A 27,732-nucleotide genomic window follows, 5' to 3' on the forward strand; every position below is an offset into this window, starting at 1 on the left:
AGATTGGGCAGTACATCATGTCCCTGCCTCTGAATCTTGAGCCCTTTGTGACTCAGGAGGACTGTGCCTTAGAGCTGGCCTTACACGCTGGGAAGCTCCCGTTTCCTCCTGAGCAAGGTAAGAGGACCGGGGCGAGCACTTGCAGTCAGGGATATATGGGGGTGTTGTTAACTCCCCCACCCGTCAAAGCACACCTCTCCAAACTCCCACTGAAATAGGTGTCAGAAAGATTGGGGCCCACCTGAGGCACCATGGAGAAGCTTGGGTAGGGCAGGGGTCTGGCCAGGTGGACCGGGGAGAGCATCCTCCTTGTTTCACTGGGCGCAGACAGTGCTCTTGTGAAAGGCCGGGACCCCTGTGGTGAACACAGTGACCCCAGCAGGGAGGCAGTGGCAAGAGCATCGAGGGGCCCAGGCAGTAGGTGGTGGTGACAACGAGCTCCCAGGGCAAGGGTCCCACTGAGCACTACCTCTCTTTCTGTGCCCTCACATGGAGTCCTTAGGCCACATAAAGTGCCACCTCCTGAGAACAGCTTTGCTTGTTAGCAGTAACCAGCTTGTCCGCATAGGGCCACATATCCTTCCTGATATCTTTGCCTGTGGCTTGCATCTGATTCCCCATGGCTCCGGAATCCCTGAGCTGACAAGGCAGAAGTAAAAGAACTAAGAGCTGTCCTTTTTCTTGTTATTTGGGCCTGACAGGCTTAAACAGGGACCACATGCTTGCTGATCAGAAAGCATCTTATTTCCTAATGTTGGGCATTACAGGCCCCTCTGTAAGGCTGACAAAGAGAAAGTCACTTGGTACAGAAAAGACTCAGCAGCTTGCTGGGATGTAGCTTGGCGGTGAGGGCTTGGCTGTCATTCCCAGCACCATAGAACAACAACGCAAAGGTTCAGCAGCTCGTAAGGAGTACCACACAGAAGATAAAACTACCTCAAAAGGTTAAATGAAGGAACGCTGAAAGATGTCCTACGTAAATCAAGTAAAAAGAAAGTGGTGATTGCATCACTATTAAACAAAGTCAAATTCAAATCAAAAGATAGTAAATGGAACCAAAGTGATTCTTTTATGTTGGTAAAAGGTGGGTCCCACAGTGACCCTCTAGTAATATAGTCACATATTCTAGTAACACTGCACTGGAATAAACAAACCATCAGACATGTAATGAGAATTTGACAAAAACCACGTTACTGTGGAGAAAACCTTGCTCAGGTTTTGGCAACTGAAAAAGAAAAATGAATGATGAGGGAAGAATTGAACAGGACAACAGTGTGCTTGGTTCAGTGAACACGTCACACTTTTTTATCTCCCAGAGAGCACACCTGTCACATGTCCACAAATCATTTGTGAAAATGATACAAACAAAACTTCCCAAACAAAAAGCTTCCATAAGTTGCATAGGACCATAAACATGAAGGGTACTCATATTTTTTTTAAAAGGCTAATATTTACATTGCAGATTTAAGATGTGAAATATGCAGGAGGTGTGGCTCAAGCAGTAGAGCACCTGCCTAGCAAGTATAAAACCCTGAGTTCAAACTCCAGTACCACCAAAAAAAAAAAAAAAGGGCACAGGAGAGAGAGAAAACTGCTAAGCTGGAATATGGATGAATGTTAATTAATACAACCTCAGCGGTAGGTAAGAGAAGACCTCTTGAAATGAAAGATAGAAACTGAAAAGGAAATTGAAAGGTGGCCAGGCATGGTGGTGCACTGCTGTAATCCCAGCATCCAGGAGACTAAGGCAGGAGGATGGAGGGTTCAGGCCAGCCTGGGTTACACAGCAAAACCCTGTCTCATGCAAATAAACAAAAGAAAAGAAATTGATAAATGGAAGAGATAGCAATACATATGACTGATGATGGTTAAAACTCTTACTTTATTAAAGGTCCCAAAGGTCAGTAAGATAAAGATGAACATCGCACAGAAAAATAACAAATGACATTAAGTCATTCATATAACTTCAAAAACACATGAAGGCATATTTAACTTCACTGACCTTTGAATAACTGCAAATGAAAATAGATAGTGTGTGCTGTTTCTAACCGATCAAACTGCACATCATGGAGTCAGCCCTCTGCATATGCAGGTTACACACCTGTGATTCCTCCAAGCAGAGATCAGAAATACTTGGAAAAACCCATCGCATCTGTACTGAACTTGCAGCCTCTTTTCGTTGTCAGTAGTCCCTGAGCAATACGGATAGTGACGGTTAACCTTGCAGTTTCCTTAGCAATCCAGAGATGATGTCAAGGGTGTGGGAAGGAGTGTGTGCATTACGTGCAAGCACGTCATCTTACACGTGAGGTTTGGTGTCTGCAGGGGTCCTGGCACCAATTGCCCCCAGGTAACGAGAGATGCTGCATTTATATTAAAGTGATTGCATTTTATATTGGTCAAAATAAAGGAAGACAGTTTAAACGGTACAAACTGAATTTCTAGAGGGCTATTTGCCATAAGATCAAATGTGTTGAAGATATGCACACCTATTTGATCAGGAATTCTGCTAGATAATCACGCTAATAATCATGCAATTCATGATTACATCAAGTCAACATTGTTTATTAATGCAAAACATTGAAAAAAGGAGAAACCGTAGCTATAAATTTAAGATATTTAATGTATCTGTATAATAAGATGGTGTGTAGTCACTAAAGTATTATGAAAGAATAGTTAACTTAGATGTTCTCAGCATATTGAGTAGAAAAGACAATTATAAAATAGAAGATGCTGTGTGATTCTGTTTTCAAAACTGCTTTGAGTTGAAATGTGAGAAGAAATGACTAGAGAGCTCAGACCAGCCACTGTAACCTGGAATATTACTGTGGTAAAGTGACCATGTGCTCACCTTTTGGCCCATCAGGGTTTATTCTCCCATGTAGGTCCCAAAGCCTCTTCCACAAGTGCTCCATGTGGCCCTGTCAGGATCAGTGAAGGGCCACACGTGGAGCTGTGCAGTGGAGCTGTGCAGTGACGTAGTATGACTCTTAGGCGTGAATGAGCAGCTCCTGCACAGAACGGCACAGAGGGTTCCCGGTCACATTGTTAAGCAAAAGAAGTCACACAGCAGGCTGGGGGGAGGGGCAGGGGAGGAGCAGGGGAGGGCAGGGCGGGAGGGCTGCCTTGTGCACCTGCAGGGGCCCATGGGATCTTGGGCACTGCAGGGACCTTCTTCTTGCCCAGGCCAGGGAGACCCTGTTGATGGAGATGAATTGGTAAAGGCTGTTTGAGGGCTGTGTTTATCAGGAATCAAAGTAAAACTGTACTTTTGGACCCAGCAGCTCCTCTGGGAGTCCATTTAGAGAAATCCATACTGTGCGTTCACACAAGTGCATCTAAGGAGGTTTGTTGGAGAATCGCAGCAGTAATTTATAGCAGTTCATAACAGCAAAAAATTCAATACAACCCAAATAATTTGTTGCTAAGGGAATAGTTAAATATCTTGTGATGTTTTCATAATTTATAGGTTTTCTTTAGAGTTAAAACTCTGTACTTAATAGGCAAGATCTTCGAAAACATTGTTAAGAAAAAAAACAAGATGCAAAATAATAATTTGTTTTGGGGGTAAAACATCTCATGTGTTTCTTCAAGTAATATGCACATAAAAGCATAAAAACAGGTCTGGAAAAAAAAATGCATACCTGGTAAGGTGCAAGGGCCCCTCTGGGTGGGATGTTTACTTCTACACCTCCCCCCTCAGCACCCCCCCCCCCCCGCCCCGCGCCCCGGTCCCATACAGGACCTCCAGCTGGCTAGGCAAGCTCTCTGCCACTTTAGCCAGGCCCTCAACCTTTTGTTTTTGAGATGGGTCTCACTAACTTTGCCCAAGCTGGCCTCAAACTCGTGATTCTCCTGAGTGGCTGGGATTGCAGGTGTGGGATTACAGATGTGCTCTACCACGCCTGGCTACTTTTACTCACTATATTTCTGCATTGCTTGCATTTATTTTGCTAGAATAAATATATTTCTCCATTACATGTAAAACAAGCATACATGAGAATGCCGATAATTACTGTTGAAGGGCTGTGATGTTATTTATGTAGTGATTTTTATTTTCATCCATTTGCTTATGTACTTTATATATATTTAGTTAGTTAGTTTTATTTTTTGGTGTTGGGGATCAAACCGAGGTCCTTGCACACTCTTAAATACATGTCTCTCTCTGAGCTATACCCCTAGCCCCTGAATATCCTTTTTAAGTTAAAAAATTGTAAACTTTTTTTGTGGGACTGGGGTATGAACTCAGGGCCTCATGCTTGCTAGGTAGGTGCTCTACCACTTGAGTCACTTCACCAGCCCTTTTCTATGATGAGTTTTCTCCAAGATAGGGTCTCTTGAACTATTTGCCTAGGGCTGGCTTCCAACCATGATCCTCCTGATCTCTACCTCCCTAGTAGCTAGGATTACAGACGTGGGCCACTGATTGGTGCCTGGCAAAATGTGTAAACCTTTTTTGATAGGAATTTTGCACAGGCAAAATTTCTCTGCTCCTCACTCCCTTGTTAGTGTGTTTAAATCAGATGTCAGTCAGGTACCTCATGTCCCACTTGTGTGTTTCATCTCATGTCTTACTGATGAGGGTTACACGCTGCCTAGGTCCCTGGCCGGAATCTCAGGGTGTCTTATATATGTACTGTCTTACCTCACATCAGGGAGAATGCTGAGTGTCCTTATCCTGCTAAAGGCATGCGATGACAGTCAGCACCTCATTGTTTCCTGCATCCACTCTGCGCACACCTCATGCCATGCAGTCCTGGACTCAGCATTGTTAAGATGGCCCAGCAGTGGTGGAAAAGGCAACAGTGCCGGCAGTAGCCAGCCTGGCTGTTTTCCTCTCTCAGCATTTTATGAGAATGCAGAAAACTGAAAAGAATTCTATAGTAAAAAGCAAATACAAAGAAAGAGAATTATGTAGTGAACATTCACGTGTAATCTGGTGAGTTCTAGCATTTTAATACTGCAGATTTTAAGAAACAGTGAACAAGCCTATAGGAACTTCTCAGCTCACAACCTGCAGCAGAGGTTTAAACCCTTTGCAAGTCCTTTGCCCACGAGGATGTTGAACTTCAGAAAAGCACCAGTATCCTTGGGGGTGTGTGAGTCATTTGAAGGAAGCGTCTAAATGCATCCTTATCACCGTCCTCTTGAGTGGTGTCACCTAGTGCTGGCTGGGGTGTGATGTGGAAGCAGGAGTTGGAATCTGGAGTAAGGGCGTGGTACTGCTGGGTGGAGGCACTGGTGCTTGGTGCTGAGGGGCTCATGCCTCACTGTGGGCCTGGATTCTTTCTCTCAGTTGAACTCAGACTTGTTGCTTTGTTTAAATGTTGCCCTCACTTCCCTTCTTTCCACTCCTGCTGGCCTCCCACCTGGCCCTACCACAGCCTGACCAGCAGTCTTGTTTTGTCACAGCCTACACGGGGTCACAAGGTTCTCGGGTGCCCCCAGGTGAGCCTCCTGCTCACCTGAGTGTGTGCACTCTTTCCTCCCCATGATCTTTTCAGCACCCAGCTGCTTCAGGCCAAGCATTTTGTGGGGGTTAGGCCCAGGCCAAGGTCCTCCCATGTGGTTCCCACAGCCTCCCTGTGAAGCCAGGGCTCTTGTCACCTCCACGGTACTGATGACAAGCAGTCTTGGAGAGGTGGGGTGACACTCAGCTCCTTAGAGGCCAGGTTGCCTGGAGACCCAGTCTCAGTTTCAGTGTGACACCTATGTCTCCTCCATGGCCACTCTGCTTTCCTGTCCTTATCTCCCTCTCTTACTCCCTGCCCCTCTTTGTAGAAGTCCTGGCCTGCAGGTGGGATCAGTTCCCTGTCCTCACCCGATTGCTTCCTTTTCTGACTCCTTGGACTACTTAGGCCTATTGTAGGGGCCAGGAGGTCTCATTGCTCAGTTTCCAGTGTCTCCTTCCCACTGACCCATGGGCTCCCAGCATGTTTTGTGCACACAGCATCTTCTGTAGGCCAAGTTACTTGGGAGAGGTGATTTTTTTTCTTTTTCTTTTTCTGAGCCAGTCTGTGTTTCTTTAGTGACCTTCTCTCCCTTCCAGGGGATGAGCTGCCTGAGCTGGACAACATGGCTGACAACTGGCTGGGTTCGATTGCCAGAGCCACAATGCAGACCTACTGTGATGTGATCCTCCAGATCCCAGAGCTGACCCCACACTCCACCAAGCAGCTGGCTACTGACATCGGTGGGTGCCTAAGGCCAGGTTGTGGGGAACAGCTCTTGCACCTGTCATCCCCACCCTCCCACCCCCCCGTACCTCCAGGAATCTTATCCCAAGTCTCTAATTTCAAGTTGGATTTGGCCACGAAGCTAGTTAAAAGTGCAGATTCCTCAGGTCCTACCCAGAGAGTCTCATGCCTGGAACACGTGTGGGCAGTCTGATAGGCTGCAGTCAGGGAGCTTCAGTGAGTTGAGTTGGAGCGATCATGTTCCACTGACATAGTAATTACTAACTTTTATTAAGCTCTTACTGCGTACCAAGCATGCCAGGCACTGAACCAAGCACTGGCACCCATTATCTTATGCAATCCTGTGAGGTGGGTGCTCTTGCATAACAAGGTCACATAGCGAGGGCCCCTTCATGGTCCCTACCAGAGTGATGTCCTCCCCTGCGCTGAGCCCAGGGTGCAGGGGAGCTGCTGGCTGGGGATGCCCAGTCTACTGGCATCTTTCCATTACTTGCCTTTTCTGAGCCCAAGGCAGCTCTGGGTAGTCAGGTGACAAACAGCTCTCTGGGGATGCAGCCAGAGCTGTGACTGGATGGCTGTGGGGCTACAGAAGAACTGGAAGTGAGGGACTGGCCCTGGGTTTCCAGGGCAATTAGTGATGGCTGCTGCCTGAGTCCCCAGGCCAATCCATTCTAGCTGGCTCTCAACAGTGGCCAGAGGAGCAACCTCCCTCCCTGCTGATTCCACATTCACTTGTCCCCTCATTCTGCATTCATCGAGCACCTTCTGTGGGCCTGCCGTAATTCCAGAAGATGGAACATCACAAAGATGCACATGCTTGTTTGCTTTTGCTTGTTGAACTTCTGATGTGAGGGAGCAAGGTGCGGCTGCCAGGGTGGAAGGCGATAGAGGGTGGTGAGGTCTGTGGCCATGCCGGCCTATTTGGAAGACCTTGCAGTTAAGTAACACAGCAACAAGCATGGCTGGCCAAGCAAACATCATGGCGGACCATAGGCTCCCAGGTTACAGTGCCCATGTAAGTCGAGTGGCGCTCACAGTTTTTAGGGTCAGTTGATGGATGAGCAGGCGCCTGCCAGCCTATGCCCCTTCCCTGAAACAGCCAGTCCTGGATTGGGCAGAATCAGCCAGCCAGGATACAGCAGCCACCCTTGGAGGCCTGAGCTGGGCCTTGAAAAGGAGACACAAGGAAGATCCAGGTCCAGTCAGAGAGGAGACAGTCCCCAGGGTGAAGAGGGATTAGGGGTGTCCTGGGGGGCTCTGCTTCCCTGGAGTCTGGGTTGTACCCACCCAGGAAGGAGAGGAGAGCAAGGGCCTGTGCCAGGTGCTTTCATGCCCTTCCCCTGGTGGCACCGCCTGGAGGCAGTGCCCAACCTCCCCCACTCCTCATTTGTCCTCCCTCCCTCTTGTACCACCCGAGTTAGCCACTGCGCCCAGTGGTTAGAGTCACCAGTCTGCTTTTTGGAATAACAGAGCTTAGAATCCTCTCTTGATCCTTCTTGTGGACTTAATGTGGGGGTGGGCTCAGAAATCTGCATTAACTTGCACCTGAGGCCCACCAACCCACCACTGCAGGTGCTCCTTGCCTCAGTTGGACCGGAAGGCTTTGGTGGTTGCTCAAACCAGCCCATGAGTCTTCTGACCCTTTGGGTTCTCCACATGTTAAGGGGTAAGGTAGAGGATACCCTGGGGACAGAGCAGGAACTCAGGAGTCATGGCACAGAGGCCAGCTGTCTGCACTGTGCTGGGGGGGGGGGTGTGTGTGTGCGTGTGCGTGTGTGTGTGCGCGTGCGCGCGCGCTGGTGGGTGGGGAGATGGCGACATCAGCCAGTCCTTTATCAAGTTAGAATTCCTGGATTCAAGGCAAGTCCACTGACTGGTTTGACCCTGTTGGAAAAGCAGGTAAATCCTGCCCATACGTAGCCGAGTGGGGGCCCACACTTGGGGACTCAGGAGGCTTCTCCCTTTTCTATTTGGGAGAGGCCTTGGGGTCTCAGTGACACATGCTGCTGAGTCCTTCTCTTCCTGCCCTGCAGACTACCTGATCAACGTGATGGACGCTCTGGGCCTGCAGCCTTCCCGGACCCTTCAGAACATTGTGACGCTCCTGAAGGCTAAGCCCGAGGATTATAGACAGGTCAGCAAAGGCCTGCCGCGTCGGCTGGCCGCCACGGTGGCCACCATGCGAGCTGTGAACTACTGACCTCGTGCATCCTCTGAAGTGATAGGGCTGGTGTCTGTGGCCACAGTGACTCTCAGATCGAGTTCCCTCTCACATCCACCAGCAGTGGACAGAGTTTGCTCTAAAAAGACTTGGTTCTTTTATATGATCAAGAAAAGGTTATAAGCTGGTGTGGTGGCCCCGCCTGTAACCCCAGCACTCAGGAGGCCAAGGCGGGAGAATCTTGAGTTCCAGGTCAACAACCTGGGCTACATTGTAAAACCTTGTCTCCAAAAAAAAAAAAAAAGAAAAAGTTTTAAATGAGAGGTAAATATTTATTACTGAGCACTTTTCCGATAATGTTTTAAATGATCTCATCTTTAAAATGGAGTTACTAAATGCTGAAATGAAAGAGGCGGTTTCCTTCTCTCCCTTTCCAGTGAGGTTTTGGGTGCCTCCTGCACGCGGTGCGGTGCTGACCATGCTGGGGCTGTGCTTGGCTGTGTGGGAGGGAGATGTGATCAGCAGATAAACAGTGGAGTTTGTCAGGAGCAAGTGCTGGAGCAGGGTGGCGGTGCATATGGAGGGGAGCACTAGGGCTGTCCATAGTCAGCCAGGGAACTGCAGGAGGGAGCAACATGGAAGGCACAGGGAGTCAGGGTGAGGAAGCGGGTCGAGGTCATCTGGGCTTTTGCAGGCCATGTGAGGATCTGGGCCTTTACATTTTCCTTTTTTAAAACCTACGGGATGATTTGGGTTTCCTCCACCTTCTGTCAACAGCATCTGTCCCTGTTAAGATGGTAAGTGGCTTATAAGTAACAGAAAACATCATCTGTTAATTTTTGTCAGTGAGGAGAAGTCAGAGGGTGGGGTCTCCTGGTACTGACTTAGGACTGGATGGAGTCAGGAGCAGGCCCTGCTCTGTGATCATGACCTTGACCTAGTGTGTGTGGCCATGGCATCTGGCTCCTGTGTGACTCCTGCATGCAGGAAGACGAGTGTTAGGGGCAGATGCAAGAGCCCAGTGTTGCCCTACCGGTCCCTGCTGACTTCTGAGGCCACATTGGTTATTTCTTGGTCACAAGTGTACCCCAGCTGCAAAGGATGCTGGGAAAGTAGGGAACAAGCATTGCTCAGCCTGGCACTACTGCCATTATGGGTCAAATAGCTCTTTGTCTTAAGGCTGTCCCATGCTTGTAGGGCATTTAACGGGGAGACTGGCCACTGCCCACCACTAGGTGCTACTTGTAGCCCTAGCTGCAACAACCAAAAGTGTCTCCAGAAATTGTCAGGGGCAAATTCACTGCAAGCTGGGAACACTGACCAGTCAGGACTGATTTCCTGGACTGGAATGATTGCTGCCCTGAAAAAGATTTTTTTTGTTGAGTCACAGCCCAGACTGACCTGGAACTCATGGTCCTCCTGCATCTGTCTCCTGAGTGCTGGGATTATAGGTGTGTACGACCACACCCTGCTAAAATTGGCATTTTCTTGGCAAGGAATGGCAGTGGTGTCCCTCACAGGCCATTAATCAGCATTGAACTCCTCCAGGGGCCCAGCTGGATGCTCACAGCAGCTTTGCCACAGCCTTGGAAGGCAGAGGTTGCTCAACTACCATGTGGCAAGGACTGTGACATCTGCACTCCTGATCCAGTGCCAGAAAGCCTTCCTTGTGCATGGCCTGGAAGGCCTGTGGCAGGACCCTCATCCTGGGGGCAACTCATAATGGTGTCCAACTCTAGGATCATTTGTTTCCTTTTGCAGCACTGGGGTTTGAACTCAGAGACTATACCTTGAGCCACTCCACCAGCCTCCCCCCGCCCCCCGGGCCCCTTTTTTGAGATAGGCTTTTTCAAGATAAGGTCTTTGCTTCCAGGATCACTTGAAGAGCCATTGAGACACAATGGGAGGCAATGACATACATGAGTTCATGGTCAGTGGCCTCAGGGTCCTCCAACCTCTGTAACCTAGCTTCTCTTACGGAGTAGAGGTGGGAATTACAGAATGTCATTTTCTGGGCACTTTGGGCATAGATCAGGGAGAGGGATGCTGGCTGCCTGGCTCGGAGCCTGCCTGTAGTGACAGGGCCATTGTCCCACACCTAGCCCTCCGTGTTTCCCAAGAGCAAGGATGGCAAGATGGTGCCCACTGTCAGCCTCATCCCAGTCTCACACATCCATAGATGGCTCCAAAATGTCTCTGAACAGAGCCTCTTTCAGTCTATCAGGGACCATCTTCCACACACCCTCTCAGGGTTATCCTCAGTGTCCTCAGGACAAGGTGCAACCTGGTCAGATCCAAGTTGAGCCTCCCCCTGGGACATGGAAGGAAGATCCAGGAGAAGGTGAGCCGAAGAGCTGTTTGGAAAGGACAGTCCACGGAAGGGAGCATCAAACCCGAAACCCCAGCTCTGGGAGGCCCTCATGCTGGCTCTCTCAGGCTTCCTATGACTGAACAAACTCCCTCCTTAGCTTCAGAGAGCTCCCATGGAATGGAGTGTAGGTAGTGAGGTGCGATGCAGAGGACGTGTAAGCGCTGGACTCCTGGGAAGGTCTGGTGTGGTGACCTCTGGCACAGGAAGGTGAGGTCAGCCCTCAGCTTCCTCACTGTCTTAGTCCATTTTCTGCTGTAATGGAATGCCACGGTGTGTGCAGTTTATAAAGAACAGAGATTTATTTGGTTCAAGGCTCTGGAGCTGGAAGTCCAAGGTCGCCCGTGTCTGGTGAGCACTTTGCTGCTGTACTATTACATGGTCCGGGTATCACGCAGCAAGACACAGCAAGCGTGCTTACTCTTCCTATAAAGTCACTAATGCCATCGTGGGGACCCCACTCTGAGGACTTTATTCCCAGTTACCTCCCAGCAGCCATGGAGTTTGGGGATTAAGTTTGAACACGAGCCTCACGAGAGACATTCACACCATGGCAGTCGCTTACTAGAATAGTGACTTTGGGCACTGTAATTGGCTCCTCAGGCCTCAGTTTACATCAGTATAAAATGGGATGATAGTACTTTTCCTTGGTTATGAGAATGAAATGAAATGAGACGTATGAAGCAGTGGGCATTGTGCCGGCCTGTAGTAAGTGCATGAAACAATGTAGCCATCGCTTAACAATGACAAAGGGTAACAGTGAGTGTCACCCTGCTCATAATAAAGCGGAATTCCTAGTAGTAAGAGCGGTAACCGCCAAGTGTTGGTCCTTTTGCAGAGTAGCTGGGCCCGGAGCTGGGAGACCCCACCTGCCCACCTAAGCCTCTTGCCATGCTGCCCTGACCCGGTGGCAGCCCTTCCTCCACAGGTGCCACCTGGGCACCTGACGGAGGCCAGCTTGGTCCCGGCAGATCAAAGAGCCCAGCTGGTCTCCACCACCCGGGCTGGGCCCCTGGAGGCCAGGTGGGAAAGCCAGAGCACCTTTGGAACTGCAGGGCTCCACAGTTCTTCACACCAGCAGATCCCATTCTCTGAGAGCAGCTCTGGTGTCTCTCTGGGAGCTGTTAGGTTTGCTATTCTCAGCAATAAAAGTCTGGGACACTCATTTAAACTTGAATTTCAGAAAAGCAATGATTTATTAGTGGAATATGTCCTGAATATTTCATGGATGTACTTATACTACAAAATTAATTCATTGTCTATCTGAAATTCAAATTAAGTGAGTGACCTGAATTTTATCTGCAGCCATGGACCACCCGTCTTAGATTCTGCAGGGGACCAAAGTGGCTTTGGACTGGGCAGGTGACTTTGGGTCTAATATCAGCAGCCTATCCAGCTGGCTACAATGATTGTTTCAGAGACAGGCATGTGACCCAGTCATGGACCAATGAGTGTCAGCCTGGGGGGCAGGCCATGCAAAGGGAGTGGCCTTGGGGAGCAGAGAGACTGAGTCATTTGGATTGCTTGAGACCAGTTTGCTTAAGCCCACTTGAGTTTCTGTCTGCCCTTGCAACCCAAAGAAATACGTTGGGTGTCAATGTAAAAGACATCAGGTGCTGGGTGTGGTGGTGTACACCTGTAATCCCAGCTACTCGGGAGGCTGAGGTAACAAGGAAGGGAGAGGAAAAGGAAAGAAAAGCCAGGAACCTTTTGCTTTAGGACCAACTTGAGAGGAATTTCCAGGATCACAAGCGAGAGCTGCCCTTGACCTGTCTGGGGCCCTTTGCTCTCAAGCCAGTATGGCTTCCCTTTTAGTCCCTCTGGCTACACCACCCAGTGAGACAAGAACAAAGCTCCACTTGATTCCTCTCTTCTCCCCCTTCTCCTCTCCTCTTTGTTCCTCCTTTCCTCTCTTCCTCCCTCCCTTCCTTGACAGGGTCTCACTGTATACTTCAACTGGCCTAAAACTCTGTCCTCCTACCTCGGCCTCCTGAGTGCTGGGATTACAGGTGTGCACTACCACACCTGGCTTCTACTTTTATTTTCCAGAATGAAGAATGTGCCACCTGGCGGTACCCATGCCTAATGCTTCCCCTGTTCACCACCGCTGCCCTCCCCAAGTCTGTTCCCAGAGGCCAGCCAAGGCCATAGAAGAAGGCCTTTATTCTGGGAAGACAGCATGGCGCACACTCCAGTGCATCTCTGGGGCGCAGCACAGGGAGAGAAGTGGCTGGTCACAGGAAAGGGTATTCCGGGTCTCCTGAGCTAGAGGGACTATTGTAGGCCAAAGGTCAGGACAGGCAGGGGTGTGGGCAGGAACCAGGTGAGAACACAATTTCTCTACCACCATCTTTGTTTTTTTTTTTTTTTTTTTTTTAACAGCAATTGCAATGGATGTACCAGCATTTTGACCCCACAGAGTCCTGGGTCTGCACTGGCCAGTCACTGCTGGCCTCTGTGTTGGGAAGAGGACAGCCTCCAGTGAGGCACTGGGCAGTGTTGTGGCCTCTCAGCTTCAAGTTCACAAGCTGCCCAGGGTGGGCAGGCAGGGCTAGATGGCGTCACCCTCACCGTCGGACTCCACGGTGTCCTGTGGCTGCAGACGCAGGGAATCATAGTTGGGGGGCGGGGTGCCTGGGATGGGGTAGGCTGCCGTGTCGGGCTGGAAACCGAAGTTGGTGTGGGCCTCCACCAGCTCAGCCACGGTGGGCGGCGGGCCGGCGTAGGGGGACTGTGTTCGTGTTCGTCTCTGTCGCAGGCCTCTGATGAAGGCCACCAGGTTGATGATGCTGATCCACACGGAGTCAATGATGATCTCCCCGAATTCAATGAGGCACAGCACCGAGCCACCCATCCAGAAGCCAAACTGGCCACCCAGATTCGAGAGCAGCCAGACAATCTGTGGGAGGCAGGGAGCAGAGCATCTGCTTGGGGGTCAAGGCAGAAAGGGGAGCGGGTGACGCTCTCAGCCTGGGAATAATTCAGGACTGCTTTAGGGATCTTTCTGTTCCCCACCTCTGGGCGCAGGTGTTGAAGGGGGCAGAAGCCCCCAAAACTCACGTTGTTGGCTGGGGATTCTTCAATGGTTCTGTAGTTGAACTCTTGGAAGTAGATGTTGAGCTTGACGGCTCCCTTCCTGCAGGAGGCAGTGACTATGGCCTCCATCCCTGGGATGGGGACTTTGCCTGGACACACACGCACAGACACGCACACAGACACGCACAGACACACACAGATACACACAGACCCAAACAGACATAGGCACACACAGACGCATCCCGGAAGGGCAGCCGAGGTCTCCCGTGTCCACTCCCAGGAGCACTGAAGTCCAAAGCAGAACTGGAAGTGCTACCCTTCCCACCCACTCTGGGCCTCGGAGCAACAAAACGCACCTCTGCCAGGCACCCATCACGTGGACCTGTTTTTGAACCTCATGTCTGCCCTTTTCCTAAGTCCATCTTGGCCTGCAACGGCCCCAGAGATCAGCTCTGAGCCCACCTCTCCCGGGTCCAGGGCAGAGGCCCCATATCCAGTGCCATGTGGTCGTCAGGGACCCTGGGACAGAGTTGTGTCTTCTGCCTGGACATCTTTGCCTGTTCTCCTTTGTCAGAACAGGTCCTGCTTTTCCAATGTGACCTGCCACATAGACCTCTCTGTGTCTCAGGTGCACCGAAGCCCCTCCCTGCTATTCCTGAAGGTGGGGGCTCACGTACACCCACCCTCCAAAGCCCCTTTTGCATTTATGTCACACGCGCGCGAGCTTCCTGGCAGTATGGGCCTTGTGTCTTTCTTATGCTGAAAGGTGGGATGGATGGAAGGCTGGGGGGAGGCTGATGTATGGGCGACAGATGGAGCACTGTGCTTCTCCCTTAGGACCTGGAGGTCCCGGTGACTTTTACTCCCAGGAGTCCCTCCTCTGGTTTTGCACCTGGATCTGACCAGCCTGAGAGGATGTCTGGACAGACACTGGCTGTCCAAACCCCACGCCTTTGTCCTCATTCCTAGTCCTGCCCACATTCCTCACCTGCTTATGGTGAGGTTGGTGCTTTGGTCCAACTCCTGGGACAGGACGTGGAAAATCCAATCCTAGAACCCAAGGGAGGCAGCTGAGTGTACGAGGAAGGCACAGTGGGAGCCTGGTTGCTGTGAGGGGAAGAAGAGCCCAGGTCTCCAGCCTCTTTCGTTGCAGGCCCTGCCACTGTGTCCCCAGCTCCTTCCTGCCTTGGGCCCTGGCATTGACTGTCCCCTCTTCCCAGAATCCTCCCTGACTGCCCAGGGAGGGCCTCTGGGTTTCAGCTCAATTGCTACCTTTTTTTGTTTGTTTTTTGGTGGTACTGAGGTTTGATCTCAGGGCCTTGTGCTTGCTAGGCAGGGGCTCTACCACCTGATTCTCGCCCCCAATCCCTCAGAAGCCACGTTTTAAAGGAGGTCTTCTGACCTCCCCCCTGTGGAAAGTGGCTCCCCTGTTCCTCCCACAATCCCATCTTTCCTTCACAGAGGTGGCATTTCTTTGCATGCATTGCCTCTCTGACTGGGCTGTGAGTGCCATGGGGAAGGACTGTGCCTCTTAACCACTGTTGCATGCCTAGCATGGTGGGGAATGTTGGTGGAGACAGAGAAGGAAAGAAAGTAGGAAGGGAGGGAGGGAGGAATAAAATGAGGAAGAAGGGAAGGAAGGACACAGAAGGGGAGGGACAAAGGGAAAGGTGCTCTTTCCAAAGTCCCAGACCTGTCCTTAACCCAAAGGTGGGGGATCTCCACCGTCTCACCTCGGAGGCCTCTGAGGGCCAGTCAGCCATGGAGATGGTCATCTTATACTGGGTGTCACTGTAAAAGAGAGCTCTGTTGCTGTCCTAGCAGTAGGACAAGTGGCCCTGCCCCACTCTGCTCCACCCCCAAAGTGCCCTCTGTCCCCAGGCCACACTTACTTGCAGGACTCCTGGCACGTGCTGATGCACGTCTCTCTCTGAGCCACGCTCATCTGCAGGTCCAGGTAGCAGTAGGCTGGGCAGGGGAGGGAGGTGGTGAAGAGCCTGGGGGCGTGGGGACCCCTCTCCCCACGAGCCTCTGGCTGGCCCCGCCGTTCTCCTTGCCCTGGACCACCTCAGGGAGTCTCGGTCCAAGCTCTCCTGTTACGGGAATCACCTGCCCCCTTCCCCACCCCTACCTGCAGCCATTTTGCCCCAGCCCGGCCACGGTCGTGCCCCACAAGCTCCCTAGGCTGGGCACTGCAAGTCAGAGCTTTCTCTGTGATGCTGCCCCCATCCCTGCCCAATGGACAGGGTTCTGAGCTCAGGTACAAAGGGAGGAGAGAGGGGAGGAATGAAGTTTGCCCTTGGCTGTACATCATGGTGGTGACCACATCTGGGGACTCTAGTCACCAGGGCTCCCAGGCCTGGACTCCAGCTTGGTATGGACCAGTGACTTCAAGTTTCAAGCCCACAGAGGCCACCTTTTCTCCCAGTCCAGTACTCCGCAGTTAGGGACACACACACCGAAGATGGATCCATGTCCCTGTGGGTGCATGCACACGTGTACGTGTGTACCAGGCTGTGCACACGCTGATGCTGGAAGCAACGTGTGCCCGTGTGTAAACACACACTAGCTCGGCAGTCAGAGCTCTGTGCACCGAGACACAGACACACGCCTGACTTCCACATGTGCATTTGAGAACACGAGAGCATGTACACACATGTACACACCCACAGTCCAGGCACTTAAGTGACACATGGACACCTGTCCACCAGGACACTCACTCCCACACCATGTGTTTCAAGTGCACGCTTTGGGCCACCAGGAGGAACCAGGAGTTGGTATTCCCACAGTGGGGACCTGGGAGGGGTTGTCAGAGGGACTTGTGGCCTGAGGAGGGGGTGTCCTATGCATGTCTTGGGCAATTATCTCTCCCCTGCCCTGTGGTCAAAGCCTTGGCTGGCAGGGACCCCAGCTCATGGGACCCCTGCTCACCCCAGTCCGGGAAGTCCTGGTCATTGCAGTATTTCTTCCCGGGAGGCAGTGGGTACAAGTAGTGACCACAGCTGCAGTTCTGGATCATGTGGTCTTGGAAGCAAGAGTGGAGACAAGCCTGGGGGTGGGGAAGGGAACACAGACATGGCTGGTGATGTCCCCATGCCGGGGTCCAGAGGAAGAAGCCCAGAGAAGTTAAAAGTCCATGCTGGAGGACCTGGAGGAAGTGCCTGTCAGCTAAGAAGCCGTGGCCATAGACCCTGCTTTGGGCAGCTGTCCTTCTGAGTTGGACCTTATAACTGATTCTCGGGTCAGCCCCCAGCAGCTTCAGGTCCCCTCATCTGGAGCTGGGTCCCACAGATGGCAGTAGCTTTTTCCAAATAACGAAGCTGACACAGAGGCAGCTCCTATGGGCTGCCAACCAGCTCTCTCAGCTCTCTGCATACACAGAGCAGAAAGGGATGGCAGGTGGGCAAGCTGCCTTGGAGCTCCTTCCTCTCTGAGGGGATGGGGGAAAGCAGAGGATGACCTTTGACCTCTCAAAGCTGACATGAGCAGCTTGTTGGTCTACAGACTGTCCCCTGGAGGCAGGGAGAAGAGGAGGGGACACAGGGGTCCATCACTCTGGAGATTGGATGTGATGAGTCTCTACTTCCTAGGCCCCAGCATACTGGGTGTTCAGGTCACTCCTGCTTGGTTTCAGTCTACTCAGGGGCCAATTATATATCCTGGGGCAAGTTAGTAACCTCTGAGCCTCAGTTTACTCATGGTGAGATGGGTGATAAGCACACCCGCCTCCCCAGGTCGGAGGGGTGCAGTGCTGCACGGTGCCCAGTGAGCTGCTGATACAATCGGTTCCTCCCCTGTCCACTTCCCAGGTGCTGGCTCTGCTGCCGTGGGCTCCTGGCTTCCACCCCTACTGCTCCTCTTGGCCCTGCCTGTCCCTCCCAGAGGCTCCCTGAGCCCCTACTCCTCTCTCCAGGCTGCTGAGCCTGTCCTTCTCTTCTTCCCAAGGGGCCTGTTGGGTGCCTGGGTGCAGGAGGTTCAGTGACACAACCAAGAAGAGCCAGAGCTGGGACCAGAGGAGGTGGGGGGCGGTTAGAGGCTCCAACTTGGAGTAACTTGCACACTTCTGGACTGCATCATCCCGTCTGGAAGGCAGGGATGGTCCCCATCTCTGTGGCTGAGGCTGGAATGAGGGGAGAGGGGGCCCAGACTCTTCCTGGCTGGGGGTGGGGGTGGGTGGGCAGATGTCAGAGCTCTCATGGCAGAAAGAACCCACCAAGTCAAGAGGTGACCAAACCAGACTGAGTGTGGGTGGGGCAGCTGGGCAGGTGGCTGGAAAGGTCACTTTCCTGTGACTAAGGCAAAAAGGAGAGCCACTCCTAGCTCAGGGCTCCCACACATGGAGGCAGGAACAAAGCTGCTACTTTATTGCCTGTTTCCTTGTCTCCTAGTGCAGGGAGAAAAAGTATTATCATGTCATTTTTGTCATCCCTGCCAGGATTCAACCTGTCCTCTCCAGAGGACTGGTTTTGGGCACAAATGGTTCTGGGTCAACCCCAGAGATCAGGACAAGAGGAAAGCCCCCAGTTACAGCAAGGGAGGTTGAGGGCAGATACAAAGAAGAACTTCCCAGGTAAATAGATGAGGCATTCAGACTGGGGGCTGTAACTGTTTCCTCATTCCTGAACCAGGACTGATAATAGCGCGTGTGTCCTAAGTGTTGTGAGGACCAAGTGATGTCATCCATGCAAAACACAGAGTGCCCGCCCAGCAGTGGGAGCCTGCTGAGATTTCTGTGATCAGAGATGCTGCTGTTGTTAGGCTGCTGTGGCCTCATGGGAGTTGAAGGGATCTACTGATGACATAATGCATAAAAGCCCCTAGCACAGTGTCTCACACAGTGACAACTGATAATGGTCACTACTGGCTTTGTTTCCTTCTCAGGAGACCCCAGAATGAGATCCCTTATAATCCTGGGTATCCCCAGGGCACACCTGCCCAAGAGAGGATAAGAGGTGGCCAGCCCTGGGTGACAACTGAGAATTGGTTCTGCAGCCCCAGGATGCCCTGTGTCACATAAAAACACAGCCGGGCCAGCAGTGCATGGCACTAGCCCTCCCAGTAACCCCAGGGTCACCAGGCCTGCGCAGCCTCCCCACCTGGATGGAGTAGGTGGTGTTGTAGCTGCTGTAGAGGTTTTGGATGGCGACGTCAGAGCCGTTCATGGTGCACCGGCTGTAGGGCTCACCCTTGCGCTGTAGCTTGTCCTGTGTGGAGAGGCTGCCCATGGGGACACTTGGCCACCCCTGGGAGCCCCTCCGTACTTCCCTCCCATCCAGGGAACGGATGCCCAAAAGGGCTGCAGAACAGGGTCCAGTGTGCCAGAGCAAGGCCAGGTGAAGGGGGCTGGGAGGGAGGTCAACCCTGGACAGGCTTCCACTCTTGGCTCCCCGGGCTACCCTGGGAGCTGCCATACCACCAGCACCCCGATGGACGTCTCCGTGCCCGACATGGCATAGATGCCCTCCTCTCGGATAAAGGGGTACGTCCTCTGCTCGTGCAGCATCAGCCGCGCCCCAGCCGTGGATGCCAAGAAGGGGACATAGTCTTCCTGATTGATGTCCAAGATCAACTTCAGACCTGTGGGAAAGTGGGGCAAGGGCCACTGAACCCACTCCCTGAGGCCGAGGGGAGCCCCAGCACCCCCTTGTTCAAACTTCCTCCAGCCAAGGGGTCCCACGGGGCCTGCCAAGGAAGCTGACCCAAGCCAGACTCCAAACACTTCGCCTCCTCCAGAGCCCCGGTGCATAGTGTCCTTTCTATGGCTCATCCTACACAGCCCTGCAGGTGTCCTCTTTGTCGCCATTCAGTTTCTGTGCCCCTTCCTGCTGCTGGGCCACTGCAAATGCTGTGCCCTCACCCTGGCGTGTGGTCCTCACCCACACCCTTCACCTCCTCTCTTCCTCAGATCACAGCCCAAGTGTCACTTGCTCCAGAAGCTTCCTGACAGCAGACCTAGTCCAGGGCTTGCCTTGTACCCCTGGCTCTCTGGAACTTTCCTCCCAGGACCTGCCACACAGGCATTTCTTTTCTCATTGTCTTTTATGTATGTATTTTATTTTTAAATTTTTCTTGGCATATTATTGTTGTAGTGGAGGTACATTGTGACAATTAGGAAAGTTCTTACACTATATCATAGTCGAATTTGCCCCCTCCATCATTCTCCTTTATCCCCTCTCTCCTATTCCTGGAATAGTTTCAGCAGGTCTCATTTTTCCATTTTCATACATGAGTACATAATAGGCTCACCACATTCACCCTCCTACACCCTTTCCTTATATCCTCCCTCCCCCTACTGCCAGTCCCCAGACAGGACCTGTTCTCCATTTTTGTAAAGAAAAAAAAGAAAAAAGAAAGGAAAACATTTTTATTTTGTTTAAGATAGCTACTAGCTACACAGGGAGTTTCCTCGTGACATTTCCATGTGTGTATGTATTATAACCCAAGTTGATTCATCTCCTCTATTTTTCTCCTTTCTACCTTAGTCACCTTCTTAGGAGGATTTCAACAGGTTTAAAAATTCTGTATTTATTCTGGTATAGAAAGTACAGCAACCGTATTCACCCTCTTTACCTCCTTCTTTTGCTCTTCCTCTCCCGTTACCTCACTGTCTTCTTCCTTTCCCACTTAGCTGTTCCCTTCTCAAGGGCAGGGACCAGATCTGGTGTTCTGTGCATGTGCTCCTGAGCTGGGTGGGCACTGGAATTGAGTCTCTGCTTAGGACAATTGGGACCGATACTTACTGAGCACTCAGTGTGTGCCGAGTGCTGTGGTGAAGGTATTTTGTCAGGATCTCATCCTGTAGCCCAGGCTGGCCTCAAACTATCAATCCTCCTGCCTCTGTTTCCCAAGTGTTGGGATTACAGTCATGGACTGCCATGCCTGGCTTCTATAAACCCTTCTCAAAGGGACAGGCCAATGTGTCAGTCTCCAGGGAAGGGCATCTGCCATCAACCTCATCCTGCTGCCTCTCTGCTTTTCACTCCTTCACCCTCTGTCTCTGGGATTTTCTTTCTTCAAGAACTGCGTAGTGGGTCAGGCGTTATGGCTCACTCTACAGCCTAGCTTGGGAAGTAGAAACCAGGAGGACTGCAGTTAGAGGCCAGCCCAGACAAAAAGTTAAGGAGATCCCATTTCAACAAAAACAAGCCAGGCACATGCCTGTAGTCCTAGCTATGCAGGCGGCATAGCAAGGAGGAGGAGTGGGATCCGAGGCCTGTCTGGGCAAAGAGCAAGGTACCTTTTTTGAAAAATAACAAACAATAAAAGGGCTGGTGGAGTGGCTCAAGTGGTAGAGCCTGCCTGGCAAGCGTGAGGCCCTGAGTTCAAACCTCAGTATCACCCCCTCCCACCCCCAAAAAAGCGCTATATAGCAAGGTGGGCACGGTGGTGCACATTTGTAATCCTAGCATTCCAGAGGCTGAGGCAGGATTTCAAGTTCCAAGTCACCCTAAGCTACACAGCAAGATCCTGTCTCAAAATACAAAAAACAAAACAAAACAAAAAAGCACCCAAACCAAACCAAAAACAACTCTCCCCCTCCCTCACCAAACAAGCAAACCAAACCAAACCAAACTACAGAGCAGAAGAGCAGGGTAAGTGCCACATAGTAACTAGGTGATTTTCCAAAGGTTCTGAGACTTTGCAGCTTCTCTCCTTCCCTTGTGGTGGGCTATCACCTACTCCCTGACTCCCCACTCTCAAGGAGAGCTATACCCTGTGTCACACTGTGTCACCACGTGCTAGTCTCTGAAGGGGGAAACTGAGGCTTTGAGAATAAGCTCATGAGCTCAGGCTCATTGGAGAGTAATCTGGAGCTGGGATTGGCCAGGCACAGGCTTGAGCTCTTGATCTTGACTGTGTTGCTTCTCAATCCTCACTCTACTCATCAGCAAAATGGGAGCACAGTCATACCCTGGGGATCTGAGCATCGGGGAAGGGAATAGCTGGGAAAGCACCTGCCTGGTCTCTCCTGGCAAGTGACAGAGGCTCGATAATGGCCCCAGGCCCTTTGTGCTGAACTCAGTCTAACTCCCAACAGCAGACAGTCTTTCAGCCTCATGACTCTGGCCCCTGGGTCAATCCAGACTTACCAAACTCAGTCCCGGGGTTGGCAGAAGGAAGCGCCTTCTCTGTCATGCCCCAGTTGAAGATGTAGCAGTTGCCATAGTCAGGGTAGAAGATTGGGGTGAAGTTCCTAAAAAAGAAACCATCGGCTGGCCAGGCACGGTGGCTCATGCCTGTAATCCTAGCTACTACGAAGGCAGAGATCAAGAGAATCACAGTTTCAGATCAGTCTGGGCAAAAATTTGTGAGACCCCCCCCATCTCAACCAATGGCTGATTGAGGTGGCATCTGTCATCCCAGCTAGGCTAAGATAGAATTATGGTCCAGGCCACCTTAGGTGAAAAGTGAGGCCCCATCTCCAAAATAACCAGAGCAAAAAGGGCTGCAGGTGGGCTCAGATGATAGAGCGCCTGCCTTGCAAGTATGAAGCCCTGAGTTCAAACGCCAATAACCCTCCTCCCCCAAAAAAGAGTTTGAGACTGGGCGGTATAGTAAGACCTGTCACAAAACAAGACAAAGATGAGTTCCGGTTTGATCCAGGTAATAATTGAAGAGGAATGACACAATCCGTGAATTGAAGAAGGGGTGACCTTGTCCATAAAAAATCAGACCAAATGGAATGGGGCCTCTGTACCGTTAGGAATACTAGCATGCATTAAACGAAATCACAGAAGGTGAGCAAAATCCTGACTGTGGGGACCCCACAGCGTGAATAACCCAGTTTCTAAAAACTGGGAGAGGAAAGGCAGCAACTTGTAGGTTAACAGAAACTTAAAAGACTCAAGTTAGAATCTCAGCTTGTGAGAAAGGCAAAGGCTGTGAATCAGTCATATGCGAAAGCTGACATCACAGAAGCAGAGGGGGACAGTGGTCGCTGAGGACAGGAAGGGCAGAGGCAGGGAGGCCAGAGAGAGGCTGGATGACAGGTCCCAAACACCATTCCACAGGAAGAAGGCGTCCTAATGTTCTATAGCACAACAGGGTGGTGTGGCTCACAATTAATTATGTTTGTGAAAAAACCCCAAGAACTAGGAATGAGAAATTTGAAGCCTTCCAGGAAGAAGTGTAAATGTTTCTGAGGACATAGATGTTAATTGTCCTGACTGGATACTACACACGGCATCCACGAATGGAACTGTCACACCTTGTCCCCAGATACATACATCACGTGCTGGCTTTTATAAAAGGATTCAGGCTGGTGGAGTGACTCAAGTGGTAGAGCGCCTGCCTAGCAAGTGTGAGGCCACGAGTTCAAACCCCAGTGCCACCAAAAAATAAGAAGGGAAAAAAAAAAAAAAAAGGATTTGTTGGTAAGAAAAAAAAAAAAATCCCAGTGTGCGGGCTTTAACTAAATCTTTATTCTGACAAACAAAAAGTCTGGCATTTTTGCGTGTGAGCGCGCTAGGTAGCTGCTGTGGTTAGGGACGTATTGTGAATGTTTGGGTAGGGTCCTGGTTATGGTGATTATGTTTTCGTGTTTTTATTTTTGTTTTTTAGCGCCTTTGTCATTTGCAAAGTGTCCAGCACTCTGCACCTGCCGCTTTGTGCTGGAATGTTCCTAAGTGTCTCCTCAAATAGCTGCGTTGATCTGCTCTGAATTTCATCTGCTCTGAGACCTCTGTCACCACCCCGTGCAAACTGTGACATTCATTAGTAGATTTCCCTGCCCAGTTACCTGCTCATCTCTCTCTTTGTTCTGTCCAAATCTGAGGTCACCCTGCTGTATCTGCTTGTTTGTCCCCTGCCTCCTACTGAGGACAACACAGAGGTCAAGGGTATAGGCCTGCCTCAATTTGAACTCCGACTGAGCTGGTGAGCTTGGGGATGTCCCATAACCTCTCTGGGCCCCTCTTCCCCATCTGCTGCAGCCCCAGGATAACAGCAGCAGCTCCCCTGCAGGTTTGGGGTAAGGTCACATGCCTGGCGTGCTGTGACACTCCCAAGGTCCTGGCTGTTACTGTTCCTCTCGCTGGCCCACAGTACACAGACACTTGGTAAATATTTGTTGAGTTAACTATAATCTGTGATAAGGGTGGAGATAAGCCTAGAGGTGTGACACTGAGGTCCTGGGGAGTGGGAAGGGGTCAGGGGAGGTGTGTGGCCAGGCCTGAGCTGAGGCGTTAAGGATGGAGAAGAGGCAGTGAAGCCCAGAGGGTGGGTGGGAAGGGTGCATCAGGCAAAGGGCTGTGGGAAGGAGCTCAGGGCAGGCCCCTCGTGGACTGTGGGGTCAGGACTGTGGCCACCGGGAGAGGACAGAGCAGGGCAAACCAGCCACAGCCAGGTACTGCTCTGTGGGGAGAGGCCTCGCCCTGGGCTGTGGGGACACAGTGTTCCCAAGTCACTGTCTGGGACAGATGAACCCTGGGTGCAGCCCAGTCCCCTCCCCACAGGCCACAGGCTTGGCCTCAGCATCTGTGCCAACTATTCACTTGTTGGTGATGCCTGTTACCCAGAGGGGCTGTGCCCAGCACCGGCTGCCTCTGGTTCCAGAGCCATATTCTCCTTCCAAAGCCTCTCCCTGGGTCAGGGGCCAGGCATGCAGATAGAGGTAGGCCTCAGGCATGCAGTAGGCCTCCAGAAAAGATGGAAGATAACCAGGTGTGGTTGTGCCCACCTGTGTCCCAGCTTCTTGGGAGCCTGAGGCAGGAGGACAGCCTGAGCACAGGAATTTCAAGCCAGTCTGGACAACATAGCAAGATCCTGTCTCTTAAAAAAGTAAAAGAAAAGAGGGCATCCTAGCAGGAAGCGGTACAACAAAAGTTATACTGTGTGGCATGAATCAGGGAAGGCTTCCCAGAGCAGAAGCTAGTTGGTCAATCCTGAAGTAGTAGTAATAATAAATAATACATGCCCAGGGCTTGGCTTCTAGATACATCTCCAATAAAAGGACCAGGGCTCCTGGAAAAATGGTTGCTTTTAGGCTTGGGCACCTTGTAGTGCCAGGAAGTAAGGAAGTGCTCAAAGCAGTCTAAGAGGCAGATGGTGTCGGCTTGAATTAGAGCCCTAGTGCACCGCCGTGCTTACTGCTATCCAGAAAGGCTTGAAGAAAAATGGAGGAGAAAGACTGAATTTTCCTTACAGAAAAATTCCAAAGACTCGCTTTCCTCTGTCTAGATGGGGGCTTGCACCCCTCCCCCGCCCCCTGTCCCCCACAGTGCAGGCTGGACCTCACCACTCCATTCCGCAGTGCGGAGCACAAGCGGTCACCTTAATGCAGATGCAGGGCGAGAGCGATGTCCCCTGCCTGGATGCGTGAAGGACAGCAGCTCACCTCTGGGGCTTGCTTTCTTAAGCCCATCACCCACTTGGGGAAAACAGTCCATTTCAGAGCAAGGACTCTCTAGGAGGCACGGCCAGGAAGCCAAAGCCATGAAGGTCACCCAAAACGAGGCAGACTGAGAAACTGTCCCTGAGACAATGTGGCCTCACGGGTGTGACCCTGGGCTAGGGAGATGTGGCTGGGGAAGCAGGTAAGCCTGAGTACCTGCTTCCTGTCCCCTAGGCGTGCCAACGCTAAGCTCTTGTTTATTGCGGTGCTGGGATGGAGCCTGGTCCCCTGTGTGCAGGCCTCATTCTACCACCGAGCCACACCTCCAGTCCCCCTTTCTTAGGTCCCAAATGTCCGTGGTGAGGTAAGACGACGGAGGAAGCTGGTGGAGGATCTAAGGGGCCTCTACTGCCTTTGCATCTTCTCTGCAAATCTAAAAGAGCACACAACTTATTTCTGAACGTGCCCATGTACTGGGCACAGATCTAAGTACTTCCACATAGGTTGGCTCGTTTAATCCCCACTGGGGTACCAGGGGGTCATTTTACCAGCCTCAATATCCAGGTGAGGAAACCGAGGCCAGAGACACACTAGAACTGGCATTCACGTCCAAGTGGTCTGAGGTCAAGGTCAAATGTGGTCCCTGTCTTCCCAACACTGGCTGTCATCTCTTGAGCATTTACTTTGTCTGAGGGAAGAAGATGGAGTTCAGAGAGAGGCAGCATCAGGGAACATAGTTCAGAGCCCAGCAAGACCGGAGGTGGGAAGTGAGAAGATGCCATACTGTGCTGTCTGAGGCTGACTCAGGAACCTGTGACCGGCTGTGGGAGTCAGGGACTGTCCAAAGACAGGCTGGTTTCTGTGTCAAGGTGACTGGGCGGCGCCTTTCACTCAGACGCCTCCCTTGGGAAAGGTGGGCGAGGAGGGAAGATGACAGATGTCCTTTTCTAAACATTAGTACAGTAACATGAGGTGACAGGCTGCTGGCTCAGCAGCTCACAAGCTGTGTGACCTCAGAGATGTTACTTAACCTCTCTGGGCCTCACCTATAAAATGGAGAGGAAATAACACCAGTTTTCTCATTGGCTTACCGCCAGGGTTAAAGTAATTTTAGACACATGAAGCACTTAGAACAGGGCCTGGCATGTGCGAAGGCCCAATAAATACACAACTGTTGGCATCATTACTGAATTTGAATTCCTTGCTAAATGTGGGTTTAGTGAGAGGAATCACTAGTGCGAATCTAGTCTACAATCAGCTGGTCAATTGATAAGCAGCCAGCAAGTGAGTTCCCTCAGTGAGGTCCCTCAGTGTGGTTCCCTAAGTTGGGTTCTCCCTTCAACGGGGGCCACCTTTGGGGTGGCTGGCAGTACGGGCCCCCGGAGCTGCCTGCCCTGCTCCATGGGCTTGGAACTCCTTGACGTCAGCTGTAGAGTGCCTGCCCATGCGTCATCCCTGTCTTGTGCACTGAGGGACAAAGGGTGCATGGCACTCAGCAGATTCTCCACTGGGTGTTGGGAGAGCCAGGCGGAGGCCACAGTTCTGGGAGGGGACCGCCACACCCCAAGGCAGCGCAACTCAGCAAGGGGCCCAGCAACAAGCAGCGTAGGGTGGAGCTGGGCCAGGCTTCTGCCCAGGATCAGGTTGGCCAGTAGCTGGGCAGAGAGGGGCCCTGACTTCCCAGGGAGGGTGGCCTTGGTCCCGCAAGTCTCTCGGTGTGAAGGGCAGAAGAGTGTTCACAGCAACCACGTGCAGTCTGTGTCTACCCTTGTTCCCTTCACAGCAGTTATAGGAGGCAATAAAATGATTGTCCTTTTCCAGAGAAGGGAAACTGAGGCTGAGGACTACAAATGATGGTGCCTGGCCAGATCCACCACGAGGCAACTGCTCTGTCCCCCTCCTGTGAGGGACTGGGGGCTTAGGACCTGTAGCTGTCCCCTTGCCTGGGATCTTAGAAGACCTGCTTGTTCTTCGGGGCTGGCCAGCCAGTGTCTGGCTGATGGGGACATTACAAAAGGCCTGGCCCTTCTTTGAAGGGAAGACAGCTCTGGGGTGCAGTTTCTGTACCAGGTTATTCTGCCAGGCTAAGCCTGGACTTCACCTGTGCCTATCTTTTTCCTCCTTCCCCATCCGCCTTCCCTGCCCTTTCTTCCACGCAGGAACCTCCCTGATGAGCTGCCCCCTGCCCCCAGGCTATGGCACCCACCACCAAGCTCCAGCCGAGTCTCACCGGTAGCTGCAGGGCTCTGTCCCGAACAGGCAGGCCAGGACCATGCGCTTGGCCGGGTAGCCCATGGCTACCAGCTCTGGCCGTGGTACTCGCGAGAAGATGTTGGTGGCCTGCAGGATGTACCACTCGGTCACTGCCTGGGTGGCACTGGTGAAGTTTCGGAAGGTGCACACAGTCCCATTGAGGCTGCACTGTGGAGACCGAGAAGGGCTCCTGAGGGCACAGGGGCTGCTGCTGGGCCACCATCCTGCATTACCATCCAGGTACCCAGTAGGCAAGCCAGCTGCCCAGGGCACATCTTGACCACGGGAAACGTGGTCACATTCACGTTCATGCAGGCTCAGTGGCCACCACACAGCTGCCAGGCTGGTCACAGGACTGTCACACACACCCTCCAGCCCCACCCCC

General features: G+C 51.9%; 2 protein-coding genes across 4 annotated transcripts in view; one reads left to right on the forward strand and one right to left on the reverse strand.

The window, feature by feature from the left end:
• The window catches only part of Cog7 (component of oligomeric golgi complex 7), a 67,273-nt gene extending 58,506 nt beyond the window's left edge, over positions 1 to 8,767 (forward strand). For all 3 annotated transcript variants that reach the window (XM_074059690.1, XM_074059691.1, XM_074059693.1), the window contains 3 exons: positions 3 to 117; positions 6,050 to 6,193; positions 8,231 to 8,767. In XM_074059690.1, the coding sequence (XP_073915791.1) occupies positions 3 to 117; positions 6,050 to 6,193; positions 8,231 to 8,397 (426 nt within the window). In that variant the 3' untranslated portion in view covers positions 8,398 to 8,767. The remainder of the gene's footprint in view (positions 1 to 2; positions 118 to 6,049; positions 6,194 to 8,230) is intronic.
• A 4,103-nt stretch (positions 8,768 to 12,870) lies between these two features.
• Positions 12,871 to 27,732, reverse strand: part of Scnn1b (sodium channel epithelial 1 subunit beta) — a 47,126-nt gene continuing 32,264 nt past the window's right edge. Inside the window, exons 4-13 of the mRNA XM_074059694.1 lie at positions 27,325 to 27,515; positions 21,853 to 21,956; positions 19,176 to 19,339; positions 18,859 to 18,966; positions 16,694 to 16,811; positions 15,655 to 15,730; positions 15,496 to 15,553; positions 14,751 to 14,812; positions 13,787 to 13,862; positions 12,871 to 13,625 (exon numbers count right to left, since the gene is read on the reverse strand). Of these exons, the coding sequence (XP_073915795.1) occupies positions 13,278 to 13,625; positions 13,787 to 13,862; positions 14,751 to 14,812; positions 15,496 to 15,553; positions 15,655 to 15,730; positions 16,694 to 16,811; positions 18,859 to 18,966; positions 19,176 to 19,339; positions 21,853 to 21,956; positions 27,325 to 27,515 (1,305 nt within the window). The 3' untranslated portion in view covers positions 12,871 to 13,277. The remainder of the gene's footprint in view (positions 13,626 to 13,786; positions 13,863 to 14,750; positions 14,813 to 15,495; positions 15,554 to 15,654; positions 15,731 to 16,693; positions 16,812 to 18,858; positions 18,967 to 19,175; positions 19,340 to 21,852; positions 21,957 to 27,324; positions 27,516 to 27,732) is intronic.

The sequence above is a fragment of the Castor canadensis genome, chromosome 17, assembly GCF_047511655.1.
Source record: "Castor canadensis chromosome 17, mCasCan1.hap1v2, whole genome shotgun sequence".
Classification (NCBI taxonomy): Eukaryota; Metazoa; Chordata; class Mammalia; order Rodentia; family Castoridae; genus Castor; species Castor canadensis.